General features: G+C 33.4%; 1 protein-coding gene across 3 annotated transcripts in view; it reads right to left on the bottom strand.

Moving 5' to 3' along the window:
• Positions 1 to 17,938, bottom strand: part of LOC120418811 (serine/threonine-protein phosphatase PP1-beta catalytic subunit) — a 97,159-nt gene that overhangs the window by 36,236 nt on the left and 42,985 nt on the right. For 2 of the 3 annotated variants that reach the window (XM_039581325.2, XM_052710874.1), the window contains one exon: positions 15,417 to 15,497. The exons of the other annotated variant lie outside the window; for it this stretch is intronic. In XM_039581325.2, coding sequence (XP_039437259.1) covers positions 15,417 to 15,497 — 81 coding nt within the window. The remainder of the gene's footprint in view (positions 1 to 15,416; positions 15,498 to 17,938) is intronic. 3 annotated transcript variants of the gene reach the window in all.

Genomic DNA, 17,938 nt, shown 5'->3' with positions numbered 1-17,938 from the left:
ATTCTTGTTTTTTGCTTGTCAATGTCATATCAAAAGCCATCCTTTTGGGCAAATTGATTGCCTCATTTGGGTCTGTATGTGTGTACGTGTACACTTTGGGGACACCACCACACCCTTTCGCTGGACTGTCTGAAGTGCGTTCTAGGCTGTGTTAAATAGCCGCTCTTCAATCCAGAAGTGATGTCAGCAAATACAGCCGCACAAGAGGTCACGATAAAGCGTGGACTTCCGGGCGGGATGTAATACCACGGATTATCCTTTTCGATTAATATCAGATTACCACTTCAACGAGCAGAGCCGGGGGATTTGAGAAATCGATTTGTTGCCAAACAATTTCGTTGTACAATTGTCGCGAGCTTTTCAGTGAAAAATAATTAAAATTAAAAGAATTAATTTACAAAAGTCTTCACAGAGTCACTAAAATTGTTCCATAAATTTGGGTCAGGCTTATCACCGGAGCAGGCAGCCAGAACAACAGTCCAATTTGTATTTTCATGTTTATTTTGTACACACTCAAAATAACCACAGTGACCGTGATCTCCTGTCAACCTTGCCACCGTTTCCTTCAACCTGACTCAGTTAGCTCGTTTTCGCTTATCTTATCACAATTGCACCCGTTATATTAAGAAGGTTATACCGGCTTAGAAAGTGAGTCACCAACCATTTTTTGGTCAATGCCCCCCGGAAGCAAGGTGGAATTTTAAGCAACTTTCAAATGCCATTAGCCAGTCTCTCCGGCATCAGGTGGCTTAATGGTCATTTGTTGATATCTCTGGTCCAAATGTCATTCATCTCCCTCCCAGTCCCACTTGTGGCGCCCGTAGGATAGGATAGCGATTATTATGGTGCGAAAAATATTGCCGGTAATAAAATTTGCGATTATGATGGACGAGTCTGGCGCGAGTGGTTGCTGTTCTGCTCTCACTCTCTCTAGCCAATCCATGTTCTGGCGAACCACGCATCAATCATCTTGGGGATGGCGGAACCATAAACAGAGTACCCCACCTTCCCAGAAGAGCTCATCAAAATATGATCGATGCACGGTGGTGGAATATTAGGGAAGACCCATGATTTGACGCAATAATTTTCAAACAGCAATTTAATTCAAGAAAATTTGTAAGAAGGAAAAAAAAATAATCCAAATAACATTAATTTCGCAATTCGCAATTTTCAATGTAAGAACGGGCCTTGACCGATCTTATGCACCAGGTTCCCGACGAACACGCACTGCCCTTACACCTACATCTCACCCTTGCTCTGAGTCAGTACGAGCAGCACGCTAGAACACGCTTTGAGTGTTCGTGCCAGGCATGCACACCTTCTTTTCCGGTTACGCATTTTAACTCGGCCGGGGGTGGTACATTACGTAGGGTTTGATGTAAGTATAAGCGCCTAACCATTTATAGTGTGCCTATCAACTTTCATTAAAGCAAAAAACTGTTTAATTTTTAGTTTGAATTCAAAAACTAGTTGTTATTTTACTGTGTATTGTTTTCTCCTGAAATCTTTCCTAGTGTTGAGTCGTGTTTATATGTAGCTATTTCTTCTGTCGCGGTGTTTTGTTACAATTTTTGGTCCTAAGCATGTTATTTAAAAGTTTACCAAAAGTACAAAAGTAATATTTGTGTTAATCCTTTAACCATTCCATAAATTGAGTAAGGGCTCAAACCTCACTTGTTTGAAAAAAGGGTGAAGATAATAGACAGTAACAGAGAATTTATTTTATAAAAATCAAGAATCAATAGTAAGAGAATGATGAGCGTATTTTAAAGAATAAAAATGAGAAGCTAGATGTATTAGATGTAAAATTAGACAAAAGTTAATAAATAGAGATACAAAACAAGCTTACATTATAGTAATGATAATTTATAGGACAGATAAAGAATTATTCAAATAAATAAATTCGCAATAAAATCAAAAAAAAAAAAAGGCAAATGATAAATAGACTAGATATTACTAGTACATTAAGGAAAAGTAATTTTTTAAGAAAAAAACAAAGTTTGTTACAGCAGTATCAATTAGTAAAAAAGAGTGGAAAAGCTTTGAGAGATAAGAGAATCAAAAGTTAGTAAAATAAAAATCAAATGATGGATATTAAATAGAAGAATCAGTGAAGAATTGAGAATCAGTAGAGCAAAATAAAAATAGGAGATAGGTGGTAGCTGAGAACGAATAGAAGAGAAACCCCGTTGTGCGATGTTTCAGGTACATCCACAGCAGTTGACTCAACATACTGCGAATCGAAACAATACCGTCTACAATCACAAATTACTTCCCTTTCCCACATTGTCGCACCCCTTTCTTTTAGCCGTCTCGACTCTGACCCGCGGTGGTCAAAGGTTTACGATCCGTTTCCACAGGCCACCAGCTAGGTCATCATGAAAACCAAGCCAACGTGGAGGTAAGAAAATAGGACACTCGCAAGGAACCAGAGCTATACTGTTCTGATCAAGATAATTCGGATGATCTAACAGAACTACGGATGTAGTTAGTTACGCTCCTTCCAGGATGTTCCTTACGTGGACGTCAACCGAAGAGCACGCAACAAGGTCAGTGCCATTGCATGCTCTTAGGTATCAATCCTTGGCCTGCAAATAATCCAAATAACATAAATTCCAGCAGGCGCAGTGACTTATCCCCAACCGTTCCCCCGTCAGCAGTTTTCTGATGGATGTGGGCAATGGTGACGTAATCAATCCGGTACCCGACAGCAAGAGGAGACTGCACAAATTAACGGTATTATATAAATATAAAATTGACGCTAGAACTGTTACAAATGCCTTTCTAGGGCAAAGTGACGAAGTTTTGAAGCTTTTTTTAAAGCGGCCTAAAACTGTATAATTATTGAGACACTTTGACCAAAAAAACTCATCAGAAGTGATAGTGAAAAAACTAAATCCATTTAGCTTTTGAATCAAATTGAGAAAAAATAAGCTTCACCATAAAAATATGTCCACTTTTAAATTACGAAACAGTGAACTTTTTTCCATAATATTTGTCTCAATACATGCATACATCAAGTTCCCTAAAAATAAACATTTAAAGTAAGAGAATCATTTTAATCCAGTTGAACTTAAGAAATAAGAACTCCAGACTAGTCCCTCAAAAAGTTCAAAAAGAAGTGTATCTAACACAACTCGATTTTTTTTTGGCTTGATGTCAGTAAACTTTAGTCAGCTTCAAACTCATAAAGGTATGATAGATTTGGTTTCCTTGAATACGCTCCAATCGACAAAATTGAATTCATGTGAATTTCCTGCGAATTTTTTTTTCCTTAAAAAAATCTAGGAATTCCAAAAAATAAAGATTTTTTTTAATAGGTCCTATAAACATATAAAAGACAATAGTTTATAGCACCTTTTAAAAAAAAAATCTAGAAATGTTTTAACAAAGTTTCCTTTTAAATTTTGCTATTGATTTTTTGAATTAATGTTGATTTATCTAGTTGTCAGTATTTAACTGTTTTAATTTTTTCCAATGAAAAAAAAAAACATTTTGGCAGGATTCTATGTTTTAACACTTATTTTATGTAAATTGTATGAAAGAACAAATTCTTTAAACATATTTGAAATAACTTAAACCAAAATTTGTTGGGTTTTTTTTGCAAATTCTATGGTTTTTCATGTTTTCAAAACGTAGATAGAGTGTTTCAATTTTTTCATTCAGAACAACGAATGGATTTTCACTATTTAAGTTTCAGATAACTGAAGATCAGCCTTTATGTAGAGTAATTTACCCATACTCACAAAAAAGTGCAAAGGAATCATTTGTAAAACATATTTGAAATGACTTAGTGAATTTAGTTCAGCAATAAAAAATATTTACAACAAAAAAAACATTGCCAAACTCAAGTTGAAATCAGTTTTTTCAAATATTCAATCCTTTTCATTCTCAAATAGGAAAGGAACCCTAAATTTAACGTAACTTACTAAAGATGAATTCAAGCAAAATAATGTAAATAGGCCAAACTTTGAGGGAGCCCAAATCCATAATACCTTATCGAAACTGAAGCGTTTACTGTCATCAAACTTCAAAAATTTCAGGTTGCGTAATTTTGAGATTTTTTTTCCCTTAAAAACTATAAACTGCCCCCTGCACGAATTAAGGATCCACTACAAGCGAACATTTTTTGCTTCGACATTTTTACGGTTATTGTCATAACTCTGAATAGAAAACAGTAAGAGTTCCGCTTTTTGTATTAGGTCCTGTAGAAATGCTATGCAAAGTTACCAACGCCTAAACTGATCAGATTGCTTCAAATGTTTCTTCAAAAAGCAAAAAAAATTGCGAAAACAGCTACTAACATTTTAAAAGGGCGTTAGATTGAATGTTTGGCCCTTTTGAAATGTAAGCTTTAATTTATACAAATTTAAAATATTTTTTTCGAAAAGAAAAAAAAATCACGAATGTTTCATATTTTAACATTTCGATTAATTGTTGAGATATCGACATTAGAAAAAGGTGAATTGTTTGAGTGATACTTAAAAAACTTCAATTTGCCTGTTTTTAAATCTTTGCATGGCAATATCTCAGCAAGTAAAGGTCGCATCTACAAATTTCAAAAAAGCAAATATAGAGAATTTTCTCAGCTTTTCAAAAATATTTTTTTTTCATAAGATGGCACCAATTTAAAAAATTAATAACTGCGACCATTTTCAAAAAAGTTACTTAAAAATGGTTATAATTTGAAAACAAAATTTCACTAAAGTGCTTTTTGATTGCAAAATTGATTTTACATCGAAAAATGAAGTTTAAAAATTGCGACCAATATTTCAATAAAAAAAAACGTATTGATTCAAAATATAATAAATAAATTCATAACTCAGTCAAATATTTTTTGCACATTCTGGAAATTTCTGAAAAGTTGGCATTTGATATCCCCTAAAACATATCAGAAAATAAAAAAATAAAAATTGTGTTTTTTTTTGCAAATCAAGTTTTAATGACAAAAAGTGAAATTAAATTTTACCGTGTATCATTTTTTTCTGTGTAGTCCTTATCTATTCCTACAACTTTGCCGAAGACACCAAATCGATCAAAAATTCCTTCAAAAGATACAGATTTTAGAATTTGCATAAATCATTTTTTATGGACAGCTGCCAAATTTGTATGGAAAATTATATGGACAAACTAGCCCAAAGTTGACCAAAGTATGGCCCGTGGGCCAAACGTGGCCCGCGAAGTGATTTTTAGGGCCCGCAGACCCATTTTGAATAATCATGTAAAATGCCCCGTAAAGTGATTTTATACTTTTTTTTTTATAATTAAGGTTAATTTAAAACTTGTTTATGCTAATCTTTTTATTATTTTTTGTTGATAAAAACTTATTATTTAGTAATGTTTTGATTCCCATTTTAGGACACAGTTTCACAATGGTGGAAGTACTAAACCTTAACCAAATGCGCTCAAAGTTTCAGGCTATGTTCTGGGGCCATATTGCTACAAAAATCCGGTCGAGGCGTTTGGAATTGAACACTTTTGTCTTTTTCATATATCCGTGAGCCACGCTATTTCACATGCTTCAATGTGAGTAAAACTAGTGTATATTGTCAGAATTTTCATCAAACATTTTTGGAAATTCAGACTTTCAGACAAAATATTGAAATCGGAGGAATAAGGCTGTTGCAAGTATTTTACAATGCTTTTTTCGACAACCCTCTCTTCCCCCCATTATTAAAAAATGGCTTGAAAAATCATGGGCAAACATATTTTTAAAAAACTTCAAAATATCAATGGAAATGTATGTGCCTTCAGCTAAAATCAATAAAAATGCAATCCTCTGCGTTTAGAATCATTTTGAGCATGTTCTGGTTTATTCAAAAATAATTTGAATTATGGTCAATTTTCAAAGAATACATGTTTTTCAACTGAGATTAATTTATAAGCCTTTGCAAGAATGGTACATTTAACTAAGTCTCTGCTAGCTTAGTGTTATTTTAGGGAAATATTTCATATTTCAAAACAAAATGAACGAGGTTATCTCAAAAATGTGTAATATAATACAATCAACCTTTCAAAAACAGTTACACACAATATCAAACAATCCGATTCTGGCCTTGACTGACACTGCTACTACTGCTTTAGTAAAGGTGCGAATCCAGAGAACAAACAAAACAATCGCAAACATTATGATGATGGTGTAAGTTTGTGTGATGCCTACCAGAAGGAGATAGCACCAGAAAACCCCTTGCCGTTGACGATAATGGTTTGTTGATATTGGGCACGGAGGCGGAAACGCTCACGCTAAAATGAAAGAAACGTGTCGGGTTTTGAAATTTTCGTTTGTGTTTTTTTTTTCTTGGGAAATTTTCGACACGCATGCCAGTGTGTGTGTTTGTTTTCTTCCTTTCGCTTTTGTTTCTGACGGCATGCGAAAAGTGGAGCGTTTACGTGAAGGTCAAAATTGGCACAAATACCCATCGATTGTTACGTGAGCAGCAGCCCCTCGCGCTTAAAACGTGACGGCGGGTTTGAATAACAATCCGAGTGCTTTTATCGTTTTCAGATTGCATAATTCAAACGGAATCCTTTACAAACTGATTAGCAAAACACACTCAACCATCACCCCCAAAATCGTTCTAGGAATCCCTTTTCCCGCATAATCAGTGACCGTTTTTGCGTGAGCAATTATGTTCTGACAGCTCTGCGTTCCTTCGTCAGGATTTTTTTCCGTCTAAAGGATTCTTCATTCTGTGGAAGAAATTTTCGAAAAGTTCACGTAAAACTTTACGGAATTAATCACCGCGAACCAAACAAAAAAAAACCTAAAAACCCACGCAATTGCTAAATTGCTAAACTCTCTCTATCTCTCGCTAACCGTGTCTCAACAGACAGCAGTAAACTAGGGTGGTGGGGGAGGTTGGAGTTCTGTTCAAAGTTTAATTACATCTGCAATCAAAATTTCATCACCGCCGTCGCGGCGTTTTGCCTGTAAAAATAACGCTCTGCTCGGATTGGACGGATTTGGGGTTGGAATATGGTTCCGCCCACGCAGTACTAATTACACATTCAAACCTTATTTGCGAAGCCCTTAGATGTTGAGTTTTGTGGCACGACGACGCGGAGTTGTAAACATTCGTTGAGGGATGTGTTTGATTGCTCGTGGGGATTTTGGTGCAAAACTGTGTGAAGAGATTCAGATTGAAAATTAGCAAACAAAAATAGAACTTTTGTCAGCAACTTACAACCAAGATGTTGTCCCTTAGCCAAAGTATTGTAAGCCAAAGTTTTTTAGTGAACTTGTTAACTCCAAATCCTAAATATTTACTTCAAATGTTTACAATTTTGAGTTGTTTGAAATTGTCACAATTTGGAAGGAAACTTTAATAATCATATTATTTTACGTTTAACAATTTTTCATTTGTAAAAAAAATGCTACATTTTCTTTCTTTTTAAATTCTTGCTAAAAACATCTTTCCAATATAGCTTTTTTAAGATTTGTAATCCAGGCGGGAAAATTTTATTTTGAAAAGAAATTCGTGTCTCTAAATTCAACTTAAGGAGGCTGTAAATAATAAAATGCAAAAATCGATCTGTTTATTCAAAGTTTAAACATCAAATTCGAGTTTTGCGACCCAAAATTAGTTAATTTTAAATATCTTTCAATTTCAATTTATAACCTTAACTTTTATTTAAAAAAAACATCATGGCAACCGGCTTTGAAAAGTTGTGAAATTTTACTCACAACATTTTGACAGGGTTGCCAGACCCTTGCTAATGAAAATGTGTAAAAAAAAATATTTTGCGATTACAAATTTCAACTTAGCATTCAAAAATGTTTTTGAATATATATTGATTAAACTTTTAAAAATCATAGTTTCAAAATAAATTAAAATCTGGTATAAAAAAAAACGTCATATGTGGTCTAAAAATATCAAGAAATCAAATAAAAATCTAAGGGGGTCGACTTAGCCAAAATTGATATGTTGTGTCAAAACGTTAACGGTTAACGTGTTAACGGATTAGATTGTAATATTTTTGTTTCTGAATGGTTCTGATCATAAGCTAAATCTTAGCCGAAGACACCAAATTGATCAGAAAATTCTTTATCTAGATTTTCGTGAATTTTTCCAATAGCATAGCACTTTTTGAGCTCTCAATTTTGCATGGAGCAATTCTCTCTAAATAAGGCTCTAAAATTCAAGTAATTTTATTTCATTTTCATTTTTTTCCCATCCCTATTTCCAAAGAAAGTATTTATAACTTGTTTTGATCTCTCTCAAAAAAGTTAATCGAACAAAAATTAAAAAAAAAAGTGATGAGACTGATTTGAAATTATTATTTTTTTTAATTTGGAAAAGTGTTAAAATATATCTTTTACGAATTCTCTGTAACTAGTTTTGCTGAAATAAGGAACAGCAAAGAATTGAAATAAAAAAAAATCTAACCGTTTTCCAATGTAAGCCTTCCTCATTGAACTGACTAAAGCTCAACAGCTAAGTCCAATCAACTTCGATCAATTTAAAATGCATTCCCCTCCGTTTAGAATCATTTGTAGCAAGGTTGTTAACGATAAAATTATCGAGGCTCGATCACGATAACGATCGCCGATAATGGACGATAACGCATTTTTAAAATCTTTCTAAAATCGACTTTATTCAACCACATCATGTTAAACATTCAATGCTTTCACTAAGAATATATTTTTGGAAAATCTAGTTAGTTTTAAAGTAAAATATGTACTCAAAATTGTTCACAGAATACCGTATTTTTTCGAAAGTACTTAAATTTTCGTAATTTGCAATAATAAAGAAGCGAAATTTTGTATGCTTTTTCACTTTATTAGAGTTTCTTTTTGTATAATACTTAAATTTTCACAAAATACCGTATTTTTGTGAAAATACTTTTTTTTTATTTGCATATGGGTATCAAAAAAAAACTAATCAATTTAAAAAGCATAAGAAATATCAGTTCGTTGGTATTCATGAACCAAGCCGTACTCTTAGACATTCACAACTTTTTAGAATAACTGCATACACGACAAATTATTTAAAAAATTCGCCATTAAATCAAATGATGCGCTTTTATAATGAAAATTCACAGTACATACATTTCGACATGTCTAAACCGGAACTACGAAAAAATCTGTACAATAGAAATAATATCTAGTATGTAAGAAAATTGTAAGTAGTCTACATAAGCTTGACGAATAAACAATAAACGATTCGAAAATTTAAGTTTTTTCGAAAAAATACGGTATTTCAGTATTTTCAAAAAAAAATGTAATAAGGCCGTTGCAAATATTTTTTTAAGTTTATGTCACCCTCCCAACCCCCCCCCCCCTTCAATATCGGCCCGAAATATCAGGGGGCAAATAAAAATATTTTTTCAAAAAACTTCCAAATTTCAAAGGAAATAGAAGTCTGACCAACTGAAAACAATTAGAAATGCTAGTTACAGCATTCAAAATGATATTTAACATGGCTGGGATCGATCAAAAATATTTTCATTTTTTGTAAAAATCCAATGTACAGCAACGCAACAAAAAAATTTTCGACGAAAAAAAAATTCTCTTCAATACTTGCATATTTTTAACACTTATGACCCCCCTCCCCCCCCCCCCCCAGTCGACACCAACCAGAGTGGAGGGACATAAACTTCAAAAAATATTTTCAGCGGCCTAAATTGAAAAATCATAAGAAATCTCAATTGGATTGATATTGCAAATTAAGAAAATTTGATATTTTTCGAAAAAAAATACGGTACATTGTGAAAATTTTAGTATTTCACAGTAATGTGAAAAAACATACAAAAATTCGCTTCGTTTTATACACATATTGCAAATTATGAAAATTTCAGTATTTTCGAAAAATACGGTATTTTGCGAACAATTTTGAGTACATGTTTATACTTTGAAACTTACTACATTTTCAAAAAATATATTCTTATGGTACGTTCGTTTGAGGGCTAGTACCGCACCGGCTTTTCAAACGAACGTACCATTAGTGAAAGCATTGAATATTTAACAGGATATTGTTGATTTATTCGATTTTAAAAATCAAAAATCAAATTATTCGCTCTACAGCATTGCCTTGGCGTTCTCGATTGCGAGATTCCTACTCGAAACTAGGTGTTCGAAGGCTTGATTGTTGAGGCAATTGCAAACCTCTTTTTACACCTTAGCTTCCATCCACCCCGGGATTCGAACTGACGACCTTTGGATTGTTAGTCCAACTGCCTACCAGCGACTCCACCGAGGCAGGACCCAGGGAGACGACTCCTACACCTGGACTGAGCTATCGACCTAACCCTCTAGGTTAGACCGGGGCCAACATTTACTTCCCGTCCGACGGAAGGCGTGATCAGACAAATCTCGTCTCGAAAAATGCCACAGGGACCGTCTGGGATCGAACCCAGGCCGACTGGGTGAAAGGCAATCAGAAGCCGCTAACCACCGCGCCACGAGGCCCCGGTTAGCATGTTTGGGTTAATTCAAAAATCTTTTGAATTTTGTAAAATTTTCGATGGCATATAATTGTAATTATTAAATTTTTTATTTTTACTGACGAAATAACAATGCAAACGACTAGTTTGCACAAACTTATAAAATTTTCAAAAACTATTGCAGTTAAAAAAAATATTGTTTTGATAACTCTCCGATTATCTACGAAATTACAACGCTCATCAGTGCACAGTATACCTCAATCACGTAGAACAGTGTACAGTGTTGGTGATCAACGTCAACAAAAGGGTGTCGATGTGACAATACTAAACAAACTGAATAGTTCAACCTATACTGATGGTAATACAGCACCACCCCAGCCACGTGCTATTAATTTTATTGATGCATCGATTAACGTGTTCACTGTCGCGAATCAACCAGGCTCTGCTCCGATGGAGTTCAACCAATTAGTTAGCTATTTATAGATTAGTGGATCTCCACCCACTAGGGGAAAACTGAACCAACTTGTTTGTGTTTTTCTTGTGACACAAAAAATGGTAATTTTCGACAAATAGAGGGTCGTCATCTTCTTCCTCAAACATTTCAAACATTCCACCCCTTTCACAATGTTTGTGCAGGGCAATGTTTTGACGCGCGATGTGCATTCCCATGGACATGCGGACACACATTGGTAGTCACACATTGTAGAATGTAGAACCTCGCCATCACCGTGGTCGCACTTTTTCCGCTTGATTTGCATATTCTCACACTTTACACTGTGAGTTGCGTCAACCGACACACCTACCTACACATTCTCCATATTCGTCGTCACTGACGTGGTCTCTTGGCGCAACTGTCACTGTTGCTTATTTTTATCTTTTTAGAGAATGACTAGTCGTCTTTTAATAGTTATTTAATTTAAGAAATTTAGCTAAAATTTTAGTAATTTGTTTTTGTTATCTTTACGGATTTATAAATATTATTTGGAAGCCAAAAAAAATGTTGAAAGCATTCAAAATTACTTAAGTAATATTTTTACAAATCCTCATATTTATTTTAAACAAAATTATAAATTGCATTGGTAGACGATCCTGTAAAGGGGTCGTCTTGATAAGTCAAAGATCGAGGGATTGAATCTCGTTGTATTTTGTTGAATATTTATATATTTGAATATTTTTTTTTCACCTAATAAAGCTGAAATTAAAACGCTCTCGAACGTATCATGCTTTCGTTTTAAGATCAGTGAAGTGAAATCAGTCGAAATAAGTTTTAAAAATTCCGTCAAGAGAGCACAACACCAACACCAATATGCCACACCGAACGCCGGTTGGTGCACTTTACCGCGGGTTGCACTTGCACTTTACACATCAGTATCTGCGGTAGTCGGGGGGGTTATTTCAAAGGGAAAGTGGGGACGACGGGATGGGGCTGGAATTTTTGTTTGCCCATGCGCGAATCCAAGTATGGTGGCGGCATCAGGTTGGCGGTTTATTATCATTTTTCAGGCCATCATCGCCGGGTGGTGTGGAGACACCGCCACCATGTAGATCCAAACTGTAACTGATATGGAGCGACTTTGGAAGTTGGTTAGGGATGCTTCAGAAAAGTTTCCAATTGAAATTTAGATATTAAAAATTTACTAAAATTAATTATGAATGAAGCCAATTTTTTTTAAATCACTTATTGAAAATTTGACCACCCCTAGAAGCTAAAAAACTGGAGCAACCCTTTTTTAGTGACTGTGGCTTTTCGTGACGTGACGTTACATTTACAGAGAAAGGAGGCGCAGTTGGGACGAAGAGCAAAGTGACAGTTTGAGCGTCGCGATATGATTTCATTGCCAATGTCATTATCGCCGTCGTCGTGTGTGCTGCCTCCCTCATGACGTTAAATATACGGGCATTTTGAGCTAGTTCTTTCAGCTGGGAAGCTTTAAAGTGGCAAGTTATAAATTGAATCGCATTTGCAGACCTAATTGAATTTAAATTTTTGGGTTGTGAATTCAACAAGCTTTTAAAAACATGCATTCAGTACTTATCCATTTGCGAAGCCCAGCTCGAAAGCCGTTCCACCAAGTGTCCGAAAACAGTACAACTCACCTGGAAAGAGAAAGAAATGTTTAGAACGTAAATTAAGCTGATCGACCGTGAGGAACAAACAAGGCACAAAACAGAGCTACTCTAGACAGTATACGGTTCGGTTCAAATACTCAAATATGTATGTCAACTAGCCGGCGATTTACTCAAGTTTTGGAAATAACGCACTAACGTTTCTAACGCAAAAAAGAAGAAGTCGAAAACTTTGAACCTTTTTCTCGATGATCGATACTACTCAATGTTTGAAAATGCATAATATTTTAGTAAAAAAAAAAAAAAATACAATGAAATATCAACTGCTAACATGTATCAAGTTATTTGGAACTGTCAAAAAATATTTTTACAAAAATTTATAGAAAAAGTTGATAAATTTAACGGAAAATAATAACTTTCAAATACACGAATAATTCCATAAAAAGCACATATTTTTATAAATTTAAAGCGACCCCATTCTAATGAAGTTGAATTGAAGAACACATTTGTAGAATATCACAAAGCACTACGAATCTCGTAAAGATGCAAATTGACCTCTTTTCGTGTCATTTTACCTAAATTTATGTGTTATAAATTAATTAACATTAAATTACATTAACAGTTTAATTAAGGGAGATTGAAAAACGTGATGGTTGAATATAACGTCTTTTGCGATCTGATTCCTCATCACTTTATGTGGAACAAGTGAAATTACACATAAAAAAATGTGAATTTACATATTTTTAGAGGAATATTTGATTTTACACACTGTCCACGTTTTCCGATGTAATATCATCACTTATTTTTTTAACCGTTTGGTAAAAGACGACAATTCAACAATGCTTGTACAATTTCACTTAGTGTAAAAATGAACAAAAAGTTACATGTACTTCAAGTTTAAAATTTGAAGATATAAATTGACCTCTTTTCATGTCATTTTACCTGGATTTATGTGTAATAAATGATAAATTAACTAACTTATACAGGAAAAAAAAGTTAAATTTAGAAAGGTTGAAAAACGTGATGGTTGAATATTACCTCTCTTGCGATGTAATTTTACGTCAATTAGCGTGGAAATTACACAGAGGGGATAAAAGGAATATTGCATGATTCTCTGACACAAAATCTGTCGACATTAAAATATGTAATATTATCATTTTTTTCTTGCAGATTTCTAATTTTGGAGGTTGAAAAATTTATGTTTGAATATTCCTTATTTTCTGTATTGTTACCTAAAATAATGTAAAAAAATGAATTAAACAAAAACAGATGAAAATGTGATCAGTTCCTTATTAGAATTGAACACTTTTTTTTTGGCCAAAAATCTTTCATGAATTTCTTGGAAAAAAATGATGGTAATTTTCATCAGGAAATGGTGACAGATTTTTTGTGTAATGTTACATCAGAAATTGATTAATATTTATCATATTCTGATAAATTTTCATCAGGTTCACATTTTTACACATTTTTTAAGTAATATTACTCAAAAAATAGGTAAAATTCAACCAACCAAAATTTCAACCGTCCAAAATTAAACTGTTTTTTCTGTCTTGTTATTTTTATCAGTTTTGGTTGAATTTCACTTTTTGCAACATTAGGTTCGGTAAAATTACACATAAACGAGGAATAACTTAACCATCAAATTTTCAACCTTCCAAAATTAAGATTTTTTTTTAAGTGTAGGAACTCGTCGTATTTCACCTACACAGTTACAAAATTGTGGTAATATTACATCTGGGAAGGGGCACATCTATTATGACAGAAAAAAAGTGTAATTTTACTTCTGAAAATGTGTAATTTTACCACTTTTCTGGTGTAATGTCACTTTTCAAAAATCAGTTATAAATCAAATACATCATAAAAGATTACATCGTCCAAATTTACACAATTTTTTACTGTGAAGGACAAGTTTCAAACGGTTTGCTGATGCAGTTTTCGATGTATAGCCCTTTTATAATATTAAGATATTTACTATCCGAATTTTTATTATCAGGGAAGAGTGACAGATTTTTTGTCCAAACAATGTGTAATATTACATCAGGAACTGGTGAATTTTCAATAGGTTTACATTTTTTAGGTTAAAATTATTTTAAAAAGAGTAATATTTTTATTTTATTGTTTTTCTTACAAAACACGGAAGTAACAACCTAAAAGAGCGTTATCCGAAAATTATATTAGCGATGATTTTTGTTTTGCAGATTTGTTTAAAAATCAGCTTTAAATTAATCTCAACTCAAAGTTCATCGTAGGACATCATTTTGACTAGTCGTTGAGTATTGTCTTTGCTAGCAGAGTATGCCGTTTCAAATTAAAAATGTTAAATGTTACTTTATTGTGTTTTAAATAATTATTTAGTTTGGAATCTGTGAATGAGTGTTATTGTGTAAAAAAATAATCACAAAAAAAAACGAACAAAACAAAACACATGGAACATCGATCCGAAAGCGTTTGACGTTTCGGTCACCTTGTGGACTTCACGAGGGTCGTTAGATCCTTTTTTAGAAGGTTTTTTTTTTTCGTCAAAATGGTAACTACGGTAGCGGATGCTGTACAAACGGGGTACAAAAACACGCTCAACAACAAGCTCTGATGGTCAGTTAAGGACAGCTCAGTAGTAGTGGTAGAAGAGAGGAAACAATAGGCGCAAACACTACACGATCCAAACTCAAGAAATGACAGATATCAGATGGTTTGAAAAGAAATGTCTCATTTGTTCGGGGAAAGAATGCGTGTGTCCGGTGGGGGGCAAACTAACTTTGCGGGGCCGGATTTCCGGACGGGTTCCGGACAAATAGATAGATGGACTAAGAGAGAGAGTAAAGCTACACGAAACATGGGGCGTTACAGCAAGGTAGGCAGCCCCACCAACTTGGTAACAACAACACAATCATACACTTGCATATTTGTAAGGATGCTTAGAGAAGGTAAGGTTAGAGAGAGTAGAAAAAAATACAAACGGACAGTACCCATGAAATCTGACGAGAATATATCTTTCAGTTTCCCTTTTTTCCTAGTTTCCTGTGTCTGTTGCTGTTGCATTTTGTGTGCTGGAGATTGTTTTTGTTTTGGTTCCGGAGATGACGACGATGATGATTCGTACCCGCGCGCGCGTTTGTTGTAGTGTTTTGTGTTTGTGTTGTAGAGTGATTGTATAGATGTCAAAGTCAAGAAGAGGCAAGAGCAAGAAGAAGAGGTAGGTCCATTCCACAGCGGCGATTGTGTGACGCGTTGTTAGTAGGTTTTGTGTATGTGTAAGTGTGTTCGCGAAAAAGGATGTCCCACACACACACGGTTAACGGGCCAGCGCAAAGTTGGTTTCGAACAAAACACAATATTTATATCCAGAATGCATAAAGCAGCAGAAGAAGAGAAAAAAGAAAACAGAAAACGTAAACATGTTATTTAATTGTTTCTATTATGTATTTGCTGCGAAAGATGATGTTTCGGGTGAAAAAAAAAACAATGCTTTTTTAAGGTGTATTCACATTATACCGCATCCGCAGCCGCAGCCGCATCCGCACAAAATTTGACAGTACGGACGCACAGTGCGGACGCGATTTCTCCAATGCATTTCATATGCAGCCATTCACACTGTTCCGCATCCGTATCCGCAGTACGGATCCGTATACGGTTGCGGAACAGTGTGAATGGGAACATTTGAAATGCATTGGAGGAATCGTTTCCGCACTGTGCGTCCGTACTGTCAAATTTTATACGGATGCGGCTGCGGCTGCGGATGCGGTATAATGTGAATACACCTTTATTCGTGTCCCCCGTAGCGAACGATACAGCAAAAGTGATGGACCAAACATTTACACACACCAAGAATTGGAAAAAATCAAACTAAAAAAATTCAAAAATAATTCTTTTTAGACAAATTTGGGATTCAACTTGATGTTAAAAATGGGTTTCTAGTAAGCGAGGAATTGTGATTGGAAAGGTGCGTTAGCTCATATAATAGAATTAAAGAAAGGTTTGCTTTTTTTCTATACGATTATCATATATGTATCAAGTCAGTCCATGGTATGCCGTTATGATATGAATTGATAAGAAGATTTTTTTCCGTTTGGCATAACGCTTATTTGGCATAATGGTCATCCAGTTTCTGAATCGCTTCTAAACTGAGTATCATGACCAGTGATAGCTACTGTCACTAATTGAATGTTCCCATGTCAGGTCAAATGTCAAACAGCCCACCTTTTGAAGAATTTATTTTATGTTGAAAATAGAAAAACCATTATGCAAAACGGCATTATGCCAAATGATTATTTCTAAATGGGATACACCCCCAAATTGGTTATTTCTCGATAATTTTTAAAAATCATACAAACAGAGGCATCGATATATTGCAAAAATTTCATCAATTTAAATTTAAAAAAATCAAAAGTTGAAAAAAAAAAACAAAATTAAAAACCAAAATTAAAAATTTAATTAAAAAATCAGCAATTAAGAAACAAAAAAACAAAATTTTTAAAAACTTTAGAATCATTAAAAATTAAAAAAAAAATCAAAAACTTCAAGAATTAAAAAAATCTGATATAATGTTATTTTCTTTTTTTTTTTTGTAATTTAACTGCCCAAATTTTTATTCGAAATTTTTTATTTTTACCATGTTCAGGAGGTCATTTTAAGCAACTTTTGTTCTACGGAAAACTTTACTTCTCTTATTTTATGTTTTTCTTGTTTAATTTTTATTATTTTAATTTGCATTGATCTTGTTAAGTTTATGTTTGTTTGTGGTAGTATTTGGACTATTCTACCTCCTATCATAACATTTTGCCTATCTAACTTTTTATTTTTTTTTTGCTTGTTTTTCATATTTTTTGCTATAAAATAGCACCATTATCTTTTAAATTGTAAAAAAATGCGTAGAGGCATAGTCTGGAACACTATAAAAATTACTGAAAACTTCTTTTTACTTAAAATTTAGAAAATGTTAGTAAAAAACACTGTCAAAGTTGACCCCTAAAAAAAATTTTTTTTTTAAAAACATTGGCAAAGTCACATAAAACAAGTCAAACATTCAACCCATAAATTTTCTAAAATTTTTCGAGATTTCTTCTTTCCAATGCTTTTTAAAGATCAAAATTTGGCTGAAAAATGGATTTTTGGCGATTTTTTAAATCGAAGCCCGTCTTAAGGCGAGATTGAGTTGTAGAGGGTTAACTCTTGTAATTTTTGTAATTTTTGTAATTGTTGTAATTTTTTGTAATTTTTGTAATTTTTGTAATATTTGTAATTTTTGTAATTTTTGTAATTTTTGTAAATTTTGTAATTTTTGTAATTTTTGTAATCATTGTAATTTTTGTAATTTTTGTAATTTTTGTACATTTTGTAATTTTTGTAATTTTTGTAATCATTGTAATTTTTGTATTTTTTTTTATTTTTGTTATTTTTATATTTTTTATATTTTTTGTATTTTTTGTAATTTTTGCAATTTTTGTAATTTTTGTAATTTTTGTAATTTTTGTAATTTTTGTAATTTTTG

The sequence above is a fragment of the Culex pipiens genome, chromosome 3 (assembly GCF_016801865.2).
Source record: "Culex pipiens pallens isolate TS chromosome 3, TS_CPP_V2, whole genome shotgun sequence".
Lineage (NCBI taxonomy): Eukaryota > Metazoa > Arthropoda > Insecta > Diptera > Culicidae > Culex > Culex pipiens.
This window is presented reverse-complemented; position numbering and strand designations above follow the sequence as displayed.